This window comes from Arachis duranensis, chromosome 1 (genome assembly GCF_000817695.3).
Source record: "Arachis duranensis cultivar V14167 chromosome 1, aradu.V14167.gnm2.J7QH, whole genome shotgun sequence".
Classification (NCBI taxonomy): Eukaryota; Viridiplantae; Streptophyta; class Magnoliopsida; order Fabales; family Fabaceae; genus Arachis; species Arachis duranensis.
The window spans coordinates 4559498-4577691 of NC_029772.3; the positions used below are offsets into that span (position 1 = coordinate 4559498).

At 32.8% G+C, this 18194-nt stretch overlaps 3 protein-coding genes across 3 annotated transcripts; 1 reads left to right on the forward strand and 2 right to left on the reverse strand.

Moving 5' to 3' along the window:
• Positions 1-199: 199 nt before the first annotated feature.
• LOC107496351 (uncharacterized) lies at positions 200-1909 on the reverse strand. The gene is made up of 2 exons (XM_016117623.3): positions 1579-1909; positions 200-508 (listed from the first exon to the last, which is right to left on the reverse strand). The coding sequence occupies exons 1-2, from the start codon at positions 1841-1843 to the stop codon at positions 342-344; spliced, it is 432 nt and encodes a 143-aa protein (XP_015973109.1). The 5' UTR covers positions 1844-1909; the 3' UTR covers positions 200-341.
• A 718-nt stretch (positions 1910-2627) lies between these two features.
• LOC107496263 (TMV resistance protein N-like) lies at positions 2628-8177 on the reverse strand. Its single transcript, XM_016117513.3, has 5 exons — positions 7542-8177; positions 5075-6176; positions 4708-4971; positions 3809-4612; positions 2628-3697 (listed from the first exon to the last, which is right to left on the reverse strand). The coding sequence occupies exons 1-5, from the start codon at positions 8030-8032 to the stop codon at positions 2765-2767; spliced, it is 3594 nt and encodes a 1197-aa protein (XP_015972999.1). The 5' UTR covers positions 8033-8177; the 3' UTR covers positions 2628-2764.
• A 6038-nt stretch (positions 8178-14215) lies between these two features.
• On the forward strand, positions 14216-17867 carry LOC107496173 (uncharacterized). The gene is made up of 5 exons (XM_016117412.3): positions 14216-14424; positions 15179-15493; positions 16278-16479; positions 17121-17349; positions 17472-17867. The coding sequence occupies exons 1-5, from the start codon at positions 14335-14337 to the stop codon at positions 17743-17745; spliced, it is 1110 nt and encodes a 369-aa protein (XP_015972898.1). The 5' UTR covers positions 14216-14334; the 3' UTR covers positions 17746-17867.
• The last annotated feature ends 327 nt before the right edge of the window (positions 17868-18194 follow it).

Sequence of the window (18194 nt, forward strand, 5' to 3'; positions counted from 1 at the left end):
ATTTGACCCTATCCCGTACCAAAATAGATAATTACATGCTCCGAATAGATAGGAGCAAAATGAATATCCGTGAATTCAAATAATATTATCATTCCTACTTCTACTTAGAAAAAAAAAAAAAAAACCTTACATTCATATTTAATGGTTATTTTTGCCATACTATTTGATTGTTTGGTAACAATAGGAGAGCAACAAAACCTCTAAATTTACAAACTTATACAAGACAAATTGAAAAATATTAGTTATCAACATTTTTTGTTACATTTATCCTATATATATATAGGAACTTTCAAGGATGAATGTTTAAATTCTATACACATATGTGCCTAGTCTTGGAAGGGTCATGGTGAACCATCGATTGATGGTTTAATTACAGTATAAAATAGTGTATTGTAAAATATAGTTAAGAGAACTAGACCACCAGCCACGCTTGTAAGTAACGAATCTGTGATTTCAAGCTTCTGATCCATCTCATTCACTTCTTCTTTGCTGATCTTCATATCTGAAACTGCAAAAATGGTTGAAAATAATCAAAATCAAAACACATTGAGAAAGAGAAATAATATGTTTATATAACTTTAACATTTTACCACTTCATCAAAATTGTCATGATGAGAAACGAGAATGAATATATTATACACCACACATAATCACTTATTATACTTCCATTTTGAACATGAAAAATACTAATATAGTGATGTTATACGTATAATTTTTTTGTATAATTCTCCTGTATATTTCTTATTTTAAATATTAAAAGTAATTGATAAAAAGTAAGAAAAGGTAAAAAAAATAATGATTGAGAAAACCTTAACAAAATAAGCGCTATTAAGATTTTTAAGTTTTGGATTAATGAATAACTTTGAGCCATTATTTAAGTAGTTTTTTTTAATAGAATATCTTAATAATTTTAATATTAAAGGTCCTTTTTAATAATTAAAACTTTTTAACGGTCCTTTAGAATAATTTTCCATATAATTAACTCTTGTCAAAAACTCTATCGGTCAATAATTCTAAAAGAAATTAACTATTTATTTTCTTCTTTTCTTTATTAAATAATATTTGAATCTACAATAATTTCATACATATTACTCAAATTTTTCGTCACACAAGCTATTCTAAATGGATTTAGATCCTCTAAATTTTAAATTTCACTTTAGAAAGTAAAGTATGATCTATCACCATTTATTTTATGAGTGAGATCAAGAAAAAACATGAGAAAAAAACATTCAATAATAAGAGATCTCACTTTATCTTCTAAAATAAAAATATAAAATTTAGAAGATCTAAATTCATTCTAAACGGCTTTAGAGAGGCAGAAACTAACATCTGAATCATGTTAAATAATTAATATTTTTATAGCTAATACAAAAAAAAATACAAACATACAAATTAACTGAACAAATATGTTCTCCCTCTTGAAAATAGCATTATTGAGAACATATCTTCTAAATAATTATTAATGGATTAGATTTTCTATTAAACCTTTACATTATTAACTTAGTTATATAAATTACCAAGTGATGTTCTATACATAAAGAACAAAAGATATAACCAAGAAAAGAGAGAATAACATACCCCTGACTTTTGGAGAAGAGATTGGTTTATTGGAGAGAGATTGGATTTCTTGATCAAGCTTTTGTAATGCTTCTCTAGCCTTATCTGGGTCTACTTCATATTGTTGTGAATCCTCCTTCACTGCATGAACTATGAAATAATTAGAAGGATTTGATATTAGCCTCTTATCCTTCAATAACATGCTGTTGTTATGGTCACTGTGCACTAAGTTTTCACATAGTGGTGGCTGCTTATAGAAGCAGAGAAGCTGAAGAGAAGAGAGCATTATTTCAAGTATAATGGGAACTAATGAAGCAGCTCAATTTTTTTTTTTTTTGTCACACAATTTGAATCTCATCCAATTATACAACACAAGCGAAGGAGTTGAAGATAATGTTGTGTATCTTCAGGCTAGAGTGTGAAATAATGAAAGTGACCTTCTTTGATATTTTGCATTCTGTTTGTTTGGTAATGCGGGTAAGACTTGGTGCAAATTTCTTGTCCCAATGTTTAGGGCATTGTAGTCATTTCAGCGAAATTTACAAAGTATCGCATAGATATACTTTTTTTATTTTTTATTTTTTTTAATCCTTCACTTTTCCTATTCAATTACTGATTGTAGGTTGTCAAAATTAAGAAAAAATAAAAATTATGAGTAAAAAGTGGCGTTAAATATACCACGTGTTCAAAGGGCATAAAATTTCCCATAAAATTAGACCATGCAAAAAGTGGTCTAAACTCTAAAGAATACCTAATAATAAAACCACAGGCCACTACATGATTTCGAGTATAATCAAGTCTTTGCAATAGTCGCAGTATCCAAGTTTAGTTAATTGCAAAATTAAAAAAAATAAAATCAATCAGTTCCAGTGTTAGCTTAAAGTTCAAATTAGACTATTGGAAATAAATGCTAAATCATATATGTTGCTCCTAATCTATTGTAAAATTCTTAAAACTTGAGTTGGTGAAGATAATAAACAAGTTTCTAGTTATGTTTTTCAAAATTTTCAAGTTTCAGCAGTTAAGATTATGAGAGATTTATATTATCATACTGTGAAATAAATAAATAAATGAGATCAGATGAATCTGAAACAAAAATATCCTCAAATTAGACAATCTGGAAAGCTGGAAGGTTTAGGGATTAGGTACATTATATTAGTACAAGAGAGTGTGTGTGTGTATGAAACATGAGCAAAATCACCATATCCTATGCTTCTGAATCTGACTCTTCCTCTTCGTCCTCGTACTCGCCATCACTTAATATCTCTGTCTCAGCCAGCCATTTCAAGCTATCATTGTCATGGTCTCCGTTGCTCATGCCTTTCTTTTGTCTTGGAGCCGCCAACCTCCTCAAGTTTTCCATCACAGTTTGGAGGTTCTCTGAGAAGGAAAGAGGCTCTTGGTTCCTAAAATCAATATCATCAACATCATCTTCCGGCCATCGACTGATCATATTTATCGACAATCGTCTTCTGAACTTAAAACCAAGAAGTTTCTTGAAAGACGACGATCCGGCTGAGCAGTAGCAGCTGCAAGAGACAGCACAAGGACTTGAGCATGATGCTTCTTTCACTTGTAGAATAGTATCCAATTCTTCCACATCACTTGAGGAATCTGTTCCTGTTGCACTTCCTTCCTCCACCCAATCTCTTGGTACCCATATCAAGTTTAAACCCATACACGATCCAGAGCCTAAGGTAGCTGGATATGGACATGAGAATTGGATATCATCCATGTTTGTTTCTTTCTTATATACATGAACCCCCCAGTCTTTCAGGATGATGTCTGGTTCACACTTCACCTGGATGGACTTCCAACAATTATCATGTTGGAAACGAGCATCAAGCCTCTTCCACTCCTCAACTCTGAATAAAACACGCAGGTCGAACAACAGCACATGATCTTCTGCTATATTGAAAATAAGATGTTGGCTTTGAACAGTTACATGCTCATTGTCAATGAACAAGTGCAGGTTAACAACTTGATAGTTTATTTCGTCGACCACAAAGGCCAAGGCCACAACAGGGAACTTGCCACGAGCCCAGAAAATGGGACTCTCACCATGGCCATGATAGTCCAACCATTCTGGAATCTCTGTTTCGGGCATCGCAACTTCTAATCTATCAATCTCTCTGGGCATCTGTGACATCCATGGAGAAATAGTTTAGCGCAACCTTTTATTTGTCATTTTTTTCTTTCGAATTTAATTTTGCTAAATGAAATGAAATATGAATGTGAGGAAGTAGTAAACCTGTGACCATAGCGTACTTGATGAGTCAGCTGTTAAGGAATTGCAGTGTCTTGCATCTACTTTTTGAATACTAGAGGGCAGTGCTGGAATTTGCTGTAGCTTCAGGCAATAACTCACATCAAGAGTTGTCAAGTTAATAGATTCCTTAATGTACGCTGGGATTGATACAAAATAGTTCGATGACACATTTAATTCTATCAGCTTTGGGAAACTATGTACAATCATATAAAGATCTTCATCTGATAGACAGGCATTGCAGAAATGCAAAGTCTCTAGATTTGGCCAGCACTCTGCTCTAGAATCGCATCCTTTGAACTGTGTAAATGATTCCCGAAGTTGAGGGCACCCTCCAATTTTTAATGTGACAAAATTTGGCAACACAAATAGCTCACTTGGTAGTTTTTGGAGTTGCTTACAACTTGACATATCCAAGTAACCAAGTCCACTAAGATTGGCAAAGGAAGGTGGAAGCTCTCTAATAGCAGTATCTTTCATACAAATTTTTAATGGCTTATCCATTGTTCCCACTATGTCTGGAAAGAATGCAAGTCTTCTACACATGTCAAAGGAAAGGAATTCAAGAGACGGCAAAAAGATTCTTGGCAGAAAGCTTCTTAGTTGAATGCATCCGGAAGCACTTAAGTAAACAAGGTTAGGGAGAAAACCGACCGATTCATCAACCTTTACCAGTTTCTTGCATTTATTAAGTATCAATTCTGTTAAATTTTTTGCTCCAGAAACATCAGGAATTCTAGTGATGGATTGACAATAGGAGAAATTCATGTAGGTCAAATGCTCAAATTTCTGCAAAGCAAAAACCAATTGATCAATAACAGCGGCATCATAGCTAAATTGAATAAATTTTAAGGACTGCAGGTAACTAGCATCACCAACTTTACCTGAAATGGTTTTTTCAATACAAGAGGACTGCAACGTAAGTTGAAGGCAGCAATTTTCTTGGGATAAAAATCTGGTGGGAAAGATTTTGAAGGGAAACCCTTCCAATCAAGCAGCCTTAACTGGTTTGGTAGATGAATACGTCCGAATGAGAAGCTTGTGTTCCGCACGATGAGAATTCTAAGCTTCTTCATCTCCTCAAAGGCTCTAGAAATCAAATTTTCTTCCAGGCAATCAAGCTTTATCCCTTCAATTTTGCTACTTCCCTTTAACACAAGTATATGTAAGATTAATAAGATTCTGCTGAAGTGCTGATGTCTAATGATAAATGAATTGGATAGTTTGCATGTTATAAATAGAAAATCTTACTCTATTTTCAGTTAGTACTTGAAGGACATCTTCTCTAAGCCATAATCTACTACGTTCAGCGGCATCTTTTGGCGCCTCCTGCTTTACAACATCTCTACCCATATCCTGTATTAGATCATGCATCCTCAAGTGACCATCTTCAACTGTTATGAGAGATCTATCAATAAGTATTCTAAGACCATCTTCTGTGTAGAACTCACACCCATCAAGTATTCTTTTCACATACTCCAACCTCTGCCCATTGAAGAAGCACGCGATGTCAAGAAAAATGTCCTTTTCATTGCTTTCTAAACTATCATAGCTTATTCTTAAAATGCTTTGAATATCTCTATGAGGATTCCGCTTATATTTCTTCAATGCAGACTTCCACTCATTTAAATCTTTGCCGATCAAATTAGAGCCTATAACTTTTAAAGCCAATGGAAGCCCTTTGGCATACCCTATTGCTCTAATGGAAAGGTCATCATAGTTTGTTGCAGGACTACTCATTTTGAATGCATTCAGACAAAAGAGCTCAAGAGATTCGTAGACATTTAACAATTTCATCTCATAAATGCTTTTGACCTGATGAGCCGTTAGCAAATATTTATTCCTTGTTGTTATAATAATCCTGCTCCCGGAACCAAACCAACCACATTTTCCTGCCAATGCTCTTAATTGTTCCATGTTGTCAACATCATCAAGGACTACAAGGACTTTTTTTCCAGCAAGTCTGTCTTTCAATATAGAGATCCCTTTTTCTACGCTGCTAAACTTGATTTTTCCCTCCTCCAACAGTTCCAACAAGAGAGTTTGTTGCAGATGCACTTGCCCCTTCTCTTGATTTGAAGTTTTTCTGACATCGAAGAGAAAACAAGCTCCTTCAAACTGGTTGCAGATGGTGTTATACAAAGCTTTCGCAAGTGTTGTTTTGCCAATACCACCAATTCCATAAATCCCCACCATGGAAGTGCTGTCACTAGACTTGAGATCTAGAAGTGACTTCACTTCCTCAACTTTAAACTGCAGCCCAACCATGTCCTCATCAATGTGTAACTGTTTTGAAGATAGTAATTTAGCATCGGCCTTGCAAACAATATCTTGAATGAACTTGTATTCATACCTGCATATATAATATGCAAAAATTGTTCTGCAATCATGATGTTGATCATGAAGAATTTTATTTTATTTTTGATTAATGAGGATCTATTTCATTAAACGAAAGACAAAATAAGCTGCATCAACCTGTAGAAATACATATATAACACAAGATCATCAACTCAAAACAACTGAATAACGTAAAAAATAGTGCAAAATATAAAAATAATTTTAAGAAAACATAAGTTACATCAATAGACTTCTTATTTGGCAATTGACATTTCTGTATATCTTGTTGATTAAAATTTTAAATCAACTTGCATGGACTAGAATCTTCATGAAACATGGTTAAAGAATTGAAGAAGAAAAGTTTGAGTTGAAAACAATAATCATCTATTTACTAGAAGATGTTGGAAGCTTGAAGATTTTTGAAGAACATTCAAGAGAGTAGTACATCTACAACATTCTACAACATTGAAGAAATTCAAAATCAAATTGAATTGAAATTAGAAGATTATAGAAACTACATGAATACAAGTTGAAAGATGATTCATGAAGCCAACTCATGAAATGGTAGTCATCACAAAATTGATTTGTGATTCATAAATTATTATTTTAGTAGGAAGCATTGCCTATATAAAGGCACATATGCCTTGTGTATTATGTGTGTTCTATAATGAAATGTGTATGTTTTGAAATGTGAAAATTCTCTCCTTTGTTTTTATGAGTGTTAGTGAGTTTGAGAGTTGAAAAATATGATAGTGTCATTTATATGAGTGAGTGATCCTAGGGCCAATTAGTTGTGGGAATTACTACTTACATATCTGAATTGTTTCACTTTATTTGGTCTGTTTTCAATTTTAAGAAAATTGCTAATTTGATTTTGGGAGAGGATAGTTGTTAGTTAAGACTTAAGAATCAAATCAGGGCTGTTTCACATGTATTAATAGCCACCAAAATGCAAAAGCCTTTATAAATGAGAAAGTAATGTTTCAATGACAGGTGAAGTTACACTTGCGCCTTAATCTAGTCCTCAGTTTCCATTTACTCAATTTGGTCCCCAACTTGGCATCCATGACTCATGTTATTCCTTATCTTGTTTTGGTCACACAACCGTTAATGACCTGCTGAGAAAAATTGCCGGCAGCCATGCTGCACTCCTAATGGCCATCTCAGGTGTCCCTCTAGAACCATAAACCCTAAACTCTAAACTCTTCAATGACCTTCCTTCTCACACTTAGAAAATCTTAAATTTGTTAGTGTACCAACAATTGAGAGAAAACATAATATTTATTAATTATTACCTTGTATATAATACAATAAATAAAAAAAAATTATACCTCCATGATTAAATAATCCTTAAGACAAGGTTCGACTAGTACTTACTTACCCCTCTCTCAAAACATGTCCTGAAATTTGGGATACATCAAACAATGCTGACCTCCATTTCTTCACCTTCTCAGAGCCACAACCATACCTAAGTTCGTGAGCAGCCATGGCTTTTTCATAACTCTTTCTCTGATACCGTACATCAGAGGGAGCTACTTTGTAGAAGATTGGAAACAAGAGCATATTCTTCTCGTTCCGGCACTCGAGGATCTTCACGAGTTCATCAAGGCACCACTTGGAAGCAGCATAATTTTCAGAGAAAACAACAATCGAAATCCTTGAATGTTCAATTGTTTTAAGAAGATTAGGTCCAATAGAGTCGCCTATCCTGAGATTCTCATTGTCCATGAAGGTTTTGATTCCCTTGCGGGACAAAGCTTCGTAGAGATAACCTGTGAAGGTGTGACGCGTGTCCTCACCCCTAAAGCTCAAGAAAATGTCGTAGTTACTCTTGTTGGTTTCAGAAGATTCACCTGCATCTGCATTTGCCATCTCTGTTATGAGGAGAAGAGCACTACAAGCAAAAGAGTGTACTTGTAAGTTGTAATGGTGTGCTTCATAAAATTATTCGGAATCTGAAATTCGTTTTAATTACAGAGCATGGATTGACTCATTAATCAACTAAAGTTTACTTGCAGTCATACTGATATTCGACGAACTTTCGTCCTGGGCCATCAATAATTTGCTCACTATTCACATCATTAACAAAAACGGACACCTCATCACCGTTACCTCTAGATCAGCATTTTCCATTGCCATTTTGAACTCCAATTCTACAGAGACGTATAATTATTACATATTTTATACAGTGAGAATATAAATATATTTTTTAATTTTAAAAAATTAAAATATTTACATTTAAAAAGATTAAAAAATTTATTTAAAAATTTTTAGAAAATTAGATATAAATATATTATTTTTAAATTAATTTTTATAATTAAAATAAAATATCTTAATTTAAATTAATTTTTTATATTTATTATTTTTAAAAAAATTATTAATGATTTTTTAGAAATTAATATATTTAAAATGTAAATTTTTAAAGATTTATTTATCACCTTATTCTTTAACTTAATATTCATATGTTGGCTTTTTTATTTTTGTTGGTACAAAAAATTATTTTTTGTTTGATAAGAGAAGTTTCGACTATCAAAAATTTCGACTACAGAAACAGAGATGGATAAGTTGAAATCAAAGAAAAACAGTACAAAGAGCTTTAAACTCGAAAAGTAGTTATTACCTTTCTTTTAGCATCAAAACTTACTACTCGATCATCAAGACTGAGTAGAGAATATGGGTATCAAAACTTAAGGATCAGAATTTTTCATGGTTAAAGGAAGGTCATGGCTCGGAAAAAAGAGGAGGTAAAATAATAGACAACATACTCTATAGCAAGTGTATTTCCATAGTTTATAAATAGTAGAAACTCAAAAGAATTTGGAGACTTCAATCAAGAATACTAGATTATCACACAAACTCATAAGATTTTCCGTCTCTACAACGCAACAGAAGAACATATAATGCAAGTGCATGTGAGTGTTAGAAGTTTATTTTTAGCTTGTTTGCTTTTGTTTATTTGATCTATTTTTGTTTGTTTTCTTTGAAATTTTGTTATTATTTTTTTATCAATATTTTATATTTTTATTGTCTTATTTATTTATTTATTTATTTATTTATTGTCTTTTTTAAATAATTCTGTCACTAGTAATTTCAACATAAAATTATTTTGACACCATAATTAAGTAATTTTCGGATCGAACTTACTCTTTTTTCAGAAAAATTGTATCTACTTTCCAATACATAAGATCTTGATACAAGTTCGTTTCGACACTATCTATCGAAGTCGACTAAAAAACGAGTGAAACAATTTCGAATATTAAAAATGATTGATAAAAAAACAAGAAAGTAAAAAAATGATTGAAAAAACCTTAACAAAGTAACTACTATCTTAGTTTTTTTAAGTTTTGGATTAATGAATATCTTTGAGCCATTATTTAAGTAGTTTTATGAATAAATGACCATTTGTACCCATGAGAGATGAAAACGCTGACATTTATACCCATGAAAGCTCGAAACTAATCTTGTACCCATGATAGATGCTGTCCGTCTGATAAAAGTGCCCTGACTTGAATCTGAGCTTGGTTCGTGGGTTTCCAAACCTACGTGGCACTCCCACCCCCAAAGCTCCCAGCAGCATCAGACAAGCCAAAATGTTCATACAGTAGCATGAATCAAAACAGCAAAATTTTCAAACAGTAGCATGAATCAAAACAAACAGAAGCGGCGGCCTGGTAGTGGCACTACTTCAATTGCAGCAGCGGAGAGTGAACGCAGCCATGAAACAGGAGAAAACGGAGGGGATGGAAGACACAGGGGGTGCACCCTGTTCTGATCGTTCCATGGGAGAACGGGAAACGGGGCTGGAATCGCAACGGTGCTAGGCTGGTTCGTGATGGTGAGACGGGATGACAGAGAAGGAAGAAGAAAGGGGGAAAGGGGCTCATCGTCGGTGTCGCTGTGGCTCGTCGATGGCGTGGCGGTTCGGCCAGTGAGAGAGAGGGAGGAGAAGGTGGCCGGTTCGTTGGTGTGGCTGAGGAAGACAGAGAACACGCAAAGGGGAGAAAAGGGAAGAGGGTTGCGGTGGCTCGTAGAGGCCGACGGTGATGGTTGGCGGAGCTAGGGTTCGAACAGGAGAGTGGTAACGGGTTGGAACGCCGTAAGGACGCTGCGGAGAAGGTTGAGTGTCGCGGCTGTTTGGTGGCAGACGAGAGGAGACCCAGGAATGGAGAAGGTGGCCCCTGCCGCTCTGGGCTTTGGTGGAGATGAGGAGTTGGCGTTGTGGGATGTCATCTATTAAGTGCTCTTCTCCACTATCTCAACCTTCATTACCATCCTCGTTGGATAGCTTTCGTATGGGGATTTGTTTTAACTTTCATCCGAATGATGCTGATAAGATATATCATGAGCCATTAGTTAGCTGCAAGGGATGAGAGAGGCCTTACGAGGGCTCTTTCCCACTTAATAGATTCATTCCTTCGTCATTGGCAAATGCCAAATCTACTGTTTTAACACTCAGAAAAAAACGGTTTTTGGGCTCAGCGGAGGTGAGAAGAGGGGAAGAAGAAGAGAAAGGGGCGCGCGGTGTGAGTTGTCGCCGGAGGTTGTGGTGAAAGGGGTGGCTGTGGCGGTGTTGAGGTGATGGTGATGGAGGTTATGGTGGCTGGGAAGAGATAGTGATGGATGGGGATGATGGTGAATGGTTGGCTCAGATATGGCTTTGGGGGGTGGGAGTGCCACGTAGGTTTGGAAATCCACGAAACAAAGCTCAGATTTAAGCCAGTGCATTTTTGTCAGACGAACAGCATCTATCATGGGTACAAGATTAGTTTCGAGCTTACATGGGTATAAATGTCAGCGTTTTCATCTCTCATGGGTACAAATGGTCATTTATTCTAGTTTTGTTAATAGAATATAACTCACTATTAACACTTTGTCGGTCAGTAATTCTAAAAGAATTAAGTAATAACTATATATTTTCTTCTTTTTTTATTAAATAATATTTGAATCTATGGATGGTAATGAAGGTGGATAGGGGCAGGTTTTTACTCTATCTGATTCCGTTCCGCCCTACAATAACTCGCATAAAATTTGTCTCGTTCCTATTCGCAAATAGTAAAAAGTTGAACCCTAACCCGCTCCTGCAGGTACCCGTCCTGCCCCTATAATTATTAAAATTCAATAAATAAAATTAAATTTTAAAATTTATATAACTATCATAACATACATAACATAAATTAAAGTAAAAATTTAAATATTATAATATTATTAATCATTTTACTAATTATTTTACATATATTATACATATTATATATTAAAAATTATATATATTATATATATCGGGATGAGTATTACTTAAACTTAATCCTATCCAAAAACCCGTCTTAACAAAAATCTGCTCTAAACATATTAGAACGAAATAAATACATGTGAGTTATATTCATAAATAGGGATAGTGTTACCATCCCTATTTGAATCTATAATAATTTTATACATATATATTACTCAAATTACTCGTCACACAAGCTATTCTAAGCGACTTTATTAGGGTGGATGAAATAACACCTGAATCATGTTAAACAATTAATATTTTTATAGCTAATACTAAAAAAAATACAAACAAACAAATTAACTAAACAAATATGTTCTTCCTCTTGAAAATAGAACTATTGTTACATATATTCTAAATAATTATTAATGGATTAGATTTTCTATTAAACTTTTACATTATCAACTTAGTTATATAAATTACCAAGTCATGTTCTATACATAAAAAACAAAAGATATAATCAAGAAAAAAGAGAATAACATATCCCTGACTTTTAGAAAAGAAGAAATTGATTTATTGGAAAGAGATTGGATTTCTTGATCAAGCTTTTGTAATGCTTCTCTAGTCTTATCGGAATCTCTTATATTGCTGTAAATTCTCCTTCACTGTATGAACTATAAAATCATTAGAAGGATTTGATATTAGCCTCTTATTCTTTAATAATATGTCATTATTATGTTTATTGTACACTAAGTTTTCACATAGCGGTGACTGCTTATAGAAGCAGAAAAGCTGAAGAGAAGAGAGCATTATTTGATTTATTTCAAGTATAGTGAGAACTAATGATGAAGGAGCTCAATTCTTTTTCTTTTTTCACTCAATTTAAATCTCATCCAATTATACAACACAAGCAAAGGAGTCGAAGATATCAAGATAATGTTGTGTATCACTGTATCTTCAGGTTTTAGTGCAAATTCCTTGTCTCAATATAAAAAGTTTAGGGCAAGATTTTTATTAAATTTTGATTAATATTTAATCAATAAAAGAATAGTAATAATTACACATCATTAAATATAATTTTATATTATTAAAAATATTAATAATAACTAATTGATGATTCTTAACACTTCTGACCCCAATATTTAGGCATTTTAGTCATTTCATCAAATTTACAAAGCATAGCCTGCCATTATTCTTTTTATTTCTTTTTTTTTTTATCTTTCACTTTTCCTGCTCAATTATTGAATGTAGATTGTCGAAATTAATAAAATAAAAATTACAAGGTGGCGTTAAATATATACCACATGCTCAAAGGGCATAAAATTTCACATAAAATTAGACCATGTAAAAAGCGGTCTTAAAAGTACCTTATAATAAAATAAAAATATTACGTGTATATAAAAAAGTTATNTTCATCATGAGAACTTGAATGATCAAGTACCTAGACACGTTTCAAGTATGATGCCTCTTTCTCTTGTACAATAAGATCTGGAAATTTAGGTACTGAAAGATTTCTTTTTGATGAGTTAATTGTTTTTTATATTAATAAAAATTAATCTCAAATTAATAACATCAATGATGTATAGAACAAAAATAAATTTTTCTTAGAACATACAAGAAATTTTTAAAAATATGTATAATATCTTTCTTTGTAGAATTTTGTAAAAAGAAATTCACATCAATTAATAAAAAATATCCTTGTCATCTCAAGATTTAATTAGCATTGGATTCATTTTAAAGTGTTTTTCTACCTATTTTCTCATAATATAACATTATCATGTTTTAAACATTAAAATAGATTAAGAGTCTCCAAATCCTTTACATAAACTGTAGCATCTCTAAGTTAAATAAACCACAAAATAAAGTGTCTTTTTGTTTCAGCTATACGTTACAGTTGCATTGCCTCTTGTATACATTTAAGTTTTAACTGCTAACTAAATAGATTTTAATTCTACTTAACGTCGTTAACTATTTAACTTATTTAATCTGAGTTAGTAATTTTACTTTAGAGATTTTCTGAGAGATGTTTAATACAGAATGATTATATTGAAAATTCAAAAGTTTAAATTTTCAATATTTTTGTAATATATTTATTAAAAAAAATCAAACTCTCTTTTCTATAAATAACTTTAACAAGTGCATTTTAATAAAATCTTTTATTTTAAGGTGTTTATAAGATCCATCGTCCAATTAGTAAATGATCAAGCATACATGACATGAACTTTGGTTTATGGATAAATTCTTTATATGATATAAATAAGTTTTTTATTATGATTACATAAGTTACTTGTTAACTTAAAAAAAAAAAAGGTAACTTACATATTTAAAAATAAATTTAACATATTATCAGTATAATGAAATTTATATATTATCATATCAGAAAAATAAAACTTAAATTTTACACGCACTATTTGAATTATTATGAAAAATAAAAATGAATGGACATAATTTAAAACATTTTAAACCATTTTACCAATTAAGAATTATCACCATGATATAAATAACAAGAAATTTGTTTTCCATGCTGACTAAATGAATTATAAAATAAAATGTATTTTAACAGCAAAAAACCAGACAACTAGATTTTACCTAAATCTAAACTGATTTATAGTATTTAAATAATTAAATAAAATTCAATAAAATGGAAGATTTTTTCTTAGCCAAATTGCATATGTCCCACACATGGACAATTGTACCCTTGATTCTCATGATGAAATTTCTACCTTTGGAAAAAAATGCATTATTGCAACATTTTCTTTTGCACTAAGGCAAAAGTTTACCATAATCTTCTCATTCACATTTCACTCAATAAAAATCTTTGCAACAAGAAAAGAGAAAAATAAAAAATAAAAATAAACAGCAGAAAGAGAAAGAGAAAGAGAAAGAGAGAGAAAAAGCGTTGGGGGTGCTGAGTGCGGTGCGGTGCGCGAGGGTAAACAGAAAACTGAAAAAAAAAAAGAAAAAAAAAATGAAGAAATCGTCAGGAAGCGCTGCAGAGAAGAAGAGAGTGCGACGTTCCTCCGCCGCACCAGATCCCAGCTCCGACGCCCCTCTTAGGGTTTATCTCTTCTCCCATTTCCTTCTCAATCTAGGGTTCCATTTTTCCAATTCCAACTTTTATTTTTATTTTTTATTTTTTTAATAATCATGGTTGTAGGATTATGAATTTATGACTTCTTAGAAGATGACATTCTCATAATTTCTTTCAATTGCGAATATTTTTATTTTCTTTCGGGATTTTAGGCTGGAACTCATGGGTTTTGTGCTTATGCATCTGAATTTCATGGCTTTTTGTTTTTTTTTTTTATTATTATTGTTGATTGAGAAATTTGTGTTTGTTATGTACAGTCATTTAGTTACTTACAGTGAAGGGTGTGCTTGCACTGGGTTGAAACATTATGGATCGAATTTTATTTATTTGTTATTTATACTGATTAATGTTGTTGTAGTCGTTCTAGGTCAGTTGGTCAAATGAAGCAGTTGTTTAAGATAGAGTTTTTGATTTAGTTGTCAATGTCTCTCTTTTAGTTTCATCTGTATTTTCCTTAGGATATGAAATTTTTGGTGAAATTAGAAGCTCTAATGTAGTTCTTAATTCTTATTTGACATTTAATCTGGTGTGTATTTGAACTTATGTGTTGATCTAGACTTCATGTCAATTTCTGATTTTCTGGAACTATTTTCATTCCTAGATAGTTTTACAGGGTATATTTAGTGGTTCTCCATTTTTTTTTGGCCCCCCATTTTGTACAGCAAGTTAAAGTTGTTTCTGTCATCTTTTGCATTTGTGTTGAGGCTGTTTTGTTTTTCAGAAACAAGCTGCCAAGAAAGATGTGTTTCAAGTGTTTGCTGAGAAGGTTAGGGACCATAAGGATTTGGTTTCTAGGTGGGCCGTTCTACAGGAGACACGTGTTGAATATTTTAGAGGGAAGGATTTTGTGAGCTTCATGAAAAATCATCCAGAACTCAAAGATGTTCTCGAATCAGACAAGAACTTAGAAACAGAAGATATTGCTAACACTCTACTTGCCAAAAATCTTCTAGTGCGCTGTGATCGCGTAGTAAAAACTGTTCGCCCCGGGAAGAAAAAGCTGTCTACTTGGCCTGCACATTTAGAAATTTTCCCTGTACGTACATTTTATTTTGGCGCGAGCTTCTTTATTGCAGTAATTGAATTGCAGTGGTTATGATAGAAAGTTGTTATTTTTAGAATTCTTCATCCGCTGCATTGCTGCTCTATTTAAATATTATATTCATTTTTGGTCTTTATTGCTTATCGGTTGTCTTGTTTCTTCTTTCTCTGGTTTTTGCACGCCTTTTTTATGCAACTTATTACAGATGTATCTAGGGAGTAATCATAATAAATTGATGATGAGTTTGAAGTGAAAGCTAGAACTGGCTGAAGTTGTACCTAAAATTTAAAAAGAATCTATGGTCACCATTAATGGACATATGTGTCTGCTGTACATGGTTACTTGTGCTATACTTGGAAATGAATAACCTGATGGTTTAATCCATGCACGTCATCTTATTCTTGGGTTTATCTTTCATAGGTATGGTTTCAATTTACTGTATGAACTGCAGTAATCAGTAGCCGATGCATTTTTAGACTGGTGCGCTTTTGTCCTATCTGTATTTCATTGATGTATCTGTGGTTATATTGAGATATATTTACATTTATCTTCTATATTTTGGCGATCAGGGTTTTATATGTCTTTAAAAAGAACAAAATAAATAATATTTTGCTATTTCTTTTTTAGAAGATTTATATACAAGCACTGTAAACTGTATATAAATTTTAAATGCATATTCGTTCATATCATCTTAGCGTCCAGTTTTATCTTTGCATTAGACTGAAGTGATTTGATTTCTTTGGTTTTGAATCTGACAGAATTAAATTGTCTTTGGCAGGAGCAAGTATTTTCTGAAAATGATGCCTTTTTTGCATGGACATTTGTAAAACGCCATCCACTTTGGCAGACACTCCTATCATTCTTCTGGCCTGTGTTAACATTGGCTATTTGCTTGTTTCCTGTGTATCCTCATCGCTGCAAGCTACTAATACTTTACTCGTGTGCTGGGATCCTTTTTCTAATTCTCTCTCTACTCCTGAGTAAGTTCTGTTTTTCTTTAAAATTTGATTGTTTTCCTACTTTCTTTACTTTTCTTGGAGTTTTGATTGTGGCTTTACTGTTTTAGATTCTTGTTACTGATTTTCACTTCTGAAGTAAATATTATTATAGCCCTGGAGTGGTTAATGTTCATATATAATATTTATGAAAATATAACAATTAAAGACTATTTATTTTCTATATACCTAAACGCTGGATTTTTATGATTTGTCAATTCTATTCTGTTTAATCAATGCATTCCAAACACACGAGTTTAAACCCATGAAATACATATGGAAATGTTGTGACATTATAATGAGTGTTTATGTGTATGTTTATACCTGATATTAGTATTCTGCTTGCAGTTTTCCTAGAACACCTAGTTGTATGATGACCATTTTGTTTTTTCAATTTCCTGGTCATTACTTCATAAAGTCAAGTTGTCTTCAGTGGCTTTTTCCAAGAGTGGACTCAATCTATAAATGTCTTAGGTTAAATGGTCATGATTGACTGTTTGAATTTTCCCGATACGTTTGCATTTGTAAGTTTTGGTTAGAAGTGGTTCTGTGATTTATGCTTGAATAGTGACCTTAGTCTGCTTTAGTGATTCATAGGGGACTAATGTCTATTCTTTATATTGTAGTAAGAGCTGCAATGTTTGGTGTACTCTATATTATACTTGGAAAGAGGGTATGGTTTTTCCCGAATATCCTTGCCGAGGAAGCAACACTGCGAGAGTTGTTTAGATTTTGGCCCAAGAAAGATGAAGAGGAAAGACCTAAGTGGACAACTAGGATTTTCTATGCCATACTGGCTGTGCTGTTCATATTGTTGCTGAGGCATCATGCACCTGATGAAGCCGCCAGAGCAAGGTGTGTTCCTTGACTTGATGGAAACTCTTTACTGTTCTTTCTATCGCTTACTACCTCGTTGCATTGTACAAGTCATGGTTTCTTTTATGGCATGCTTGAATGAAGTTTTTAACTTTCTACAGGTATCAGAAGAGGGTATCTAACATCATTGATGATGTTCTTGAATGGTCTCCAAGTTTAGCCCTGTCTGGAATGATGGATAAGCAACAAAATGTGTCTAATGCCACAGGATCCCCTGATCCTGCCTCACAACCAAACAGAACTGCTGGTGAGCATAGCGCTCCACCTGATGGTGATGAAGATGATATAAATACTTCTGCGGAACAGTATAATACTGAAGTAATTGATAACAACATAGATGATGCAAGTGAAGATGATAAACATCAGCATGATTAAAAGTGAAAAAAAAAACTAAATTAAATATCTCTAGTCACTAGAACACAATTTTCCTTTTGCTTTAAGAGTGTAAAAGTACCATGTATGAAATAATATTAACAGTAAAGTCCTTCCTTCTTGAATCTATGCTTTGTAGAGGATTATATATGGCGTAATGTGAGTTTTTCAACGCGATTAATAGGGTGGAAGATCACACAATTGTTTTATAGTTAAGATGGAAATACTTATTAGCTGATACACAAGTTGATAACAAATTTATTTATGGTAATTGAACTACCTCTAGTAGAGAGGTATCAACAAGATTTTAGTCAGATCGCTGCAAAGAAATATGTTTCAGTGCCATTATATTTTCATTTTGCGAAATTTTTTTGTATATACTTCTTTGATGTTTGTAATTAAAACAAAGGATCATAGATCTGCCACAGCAGGTTTGCGATGGAAGTGGAGAA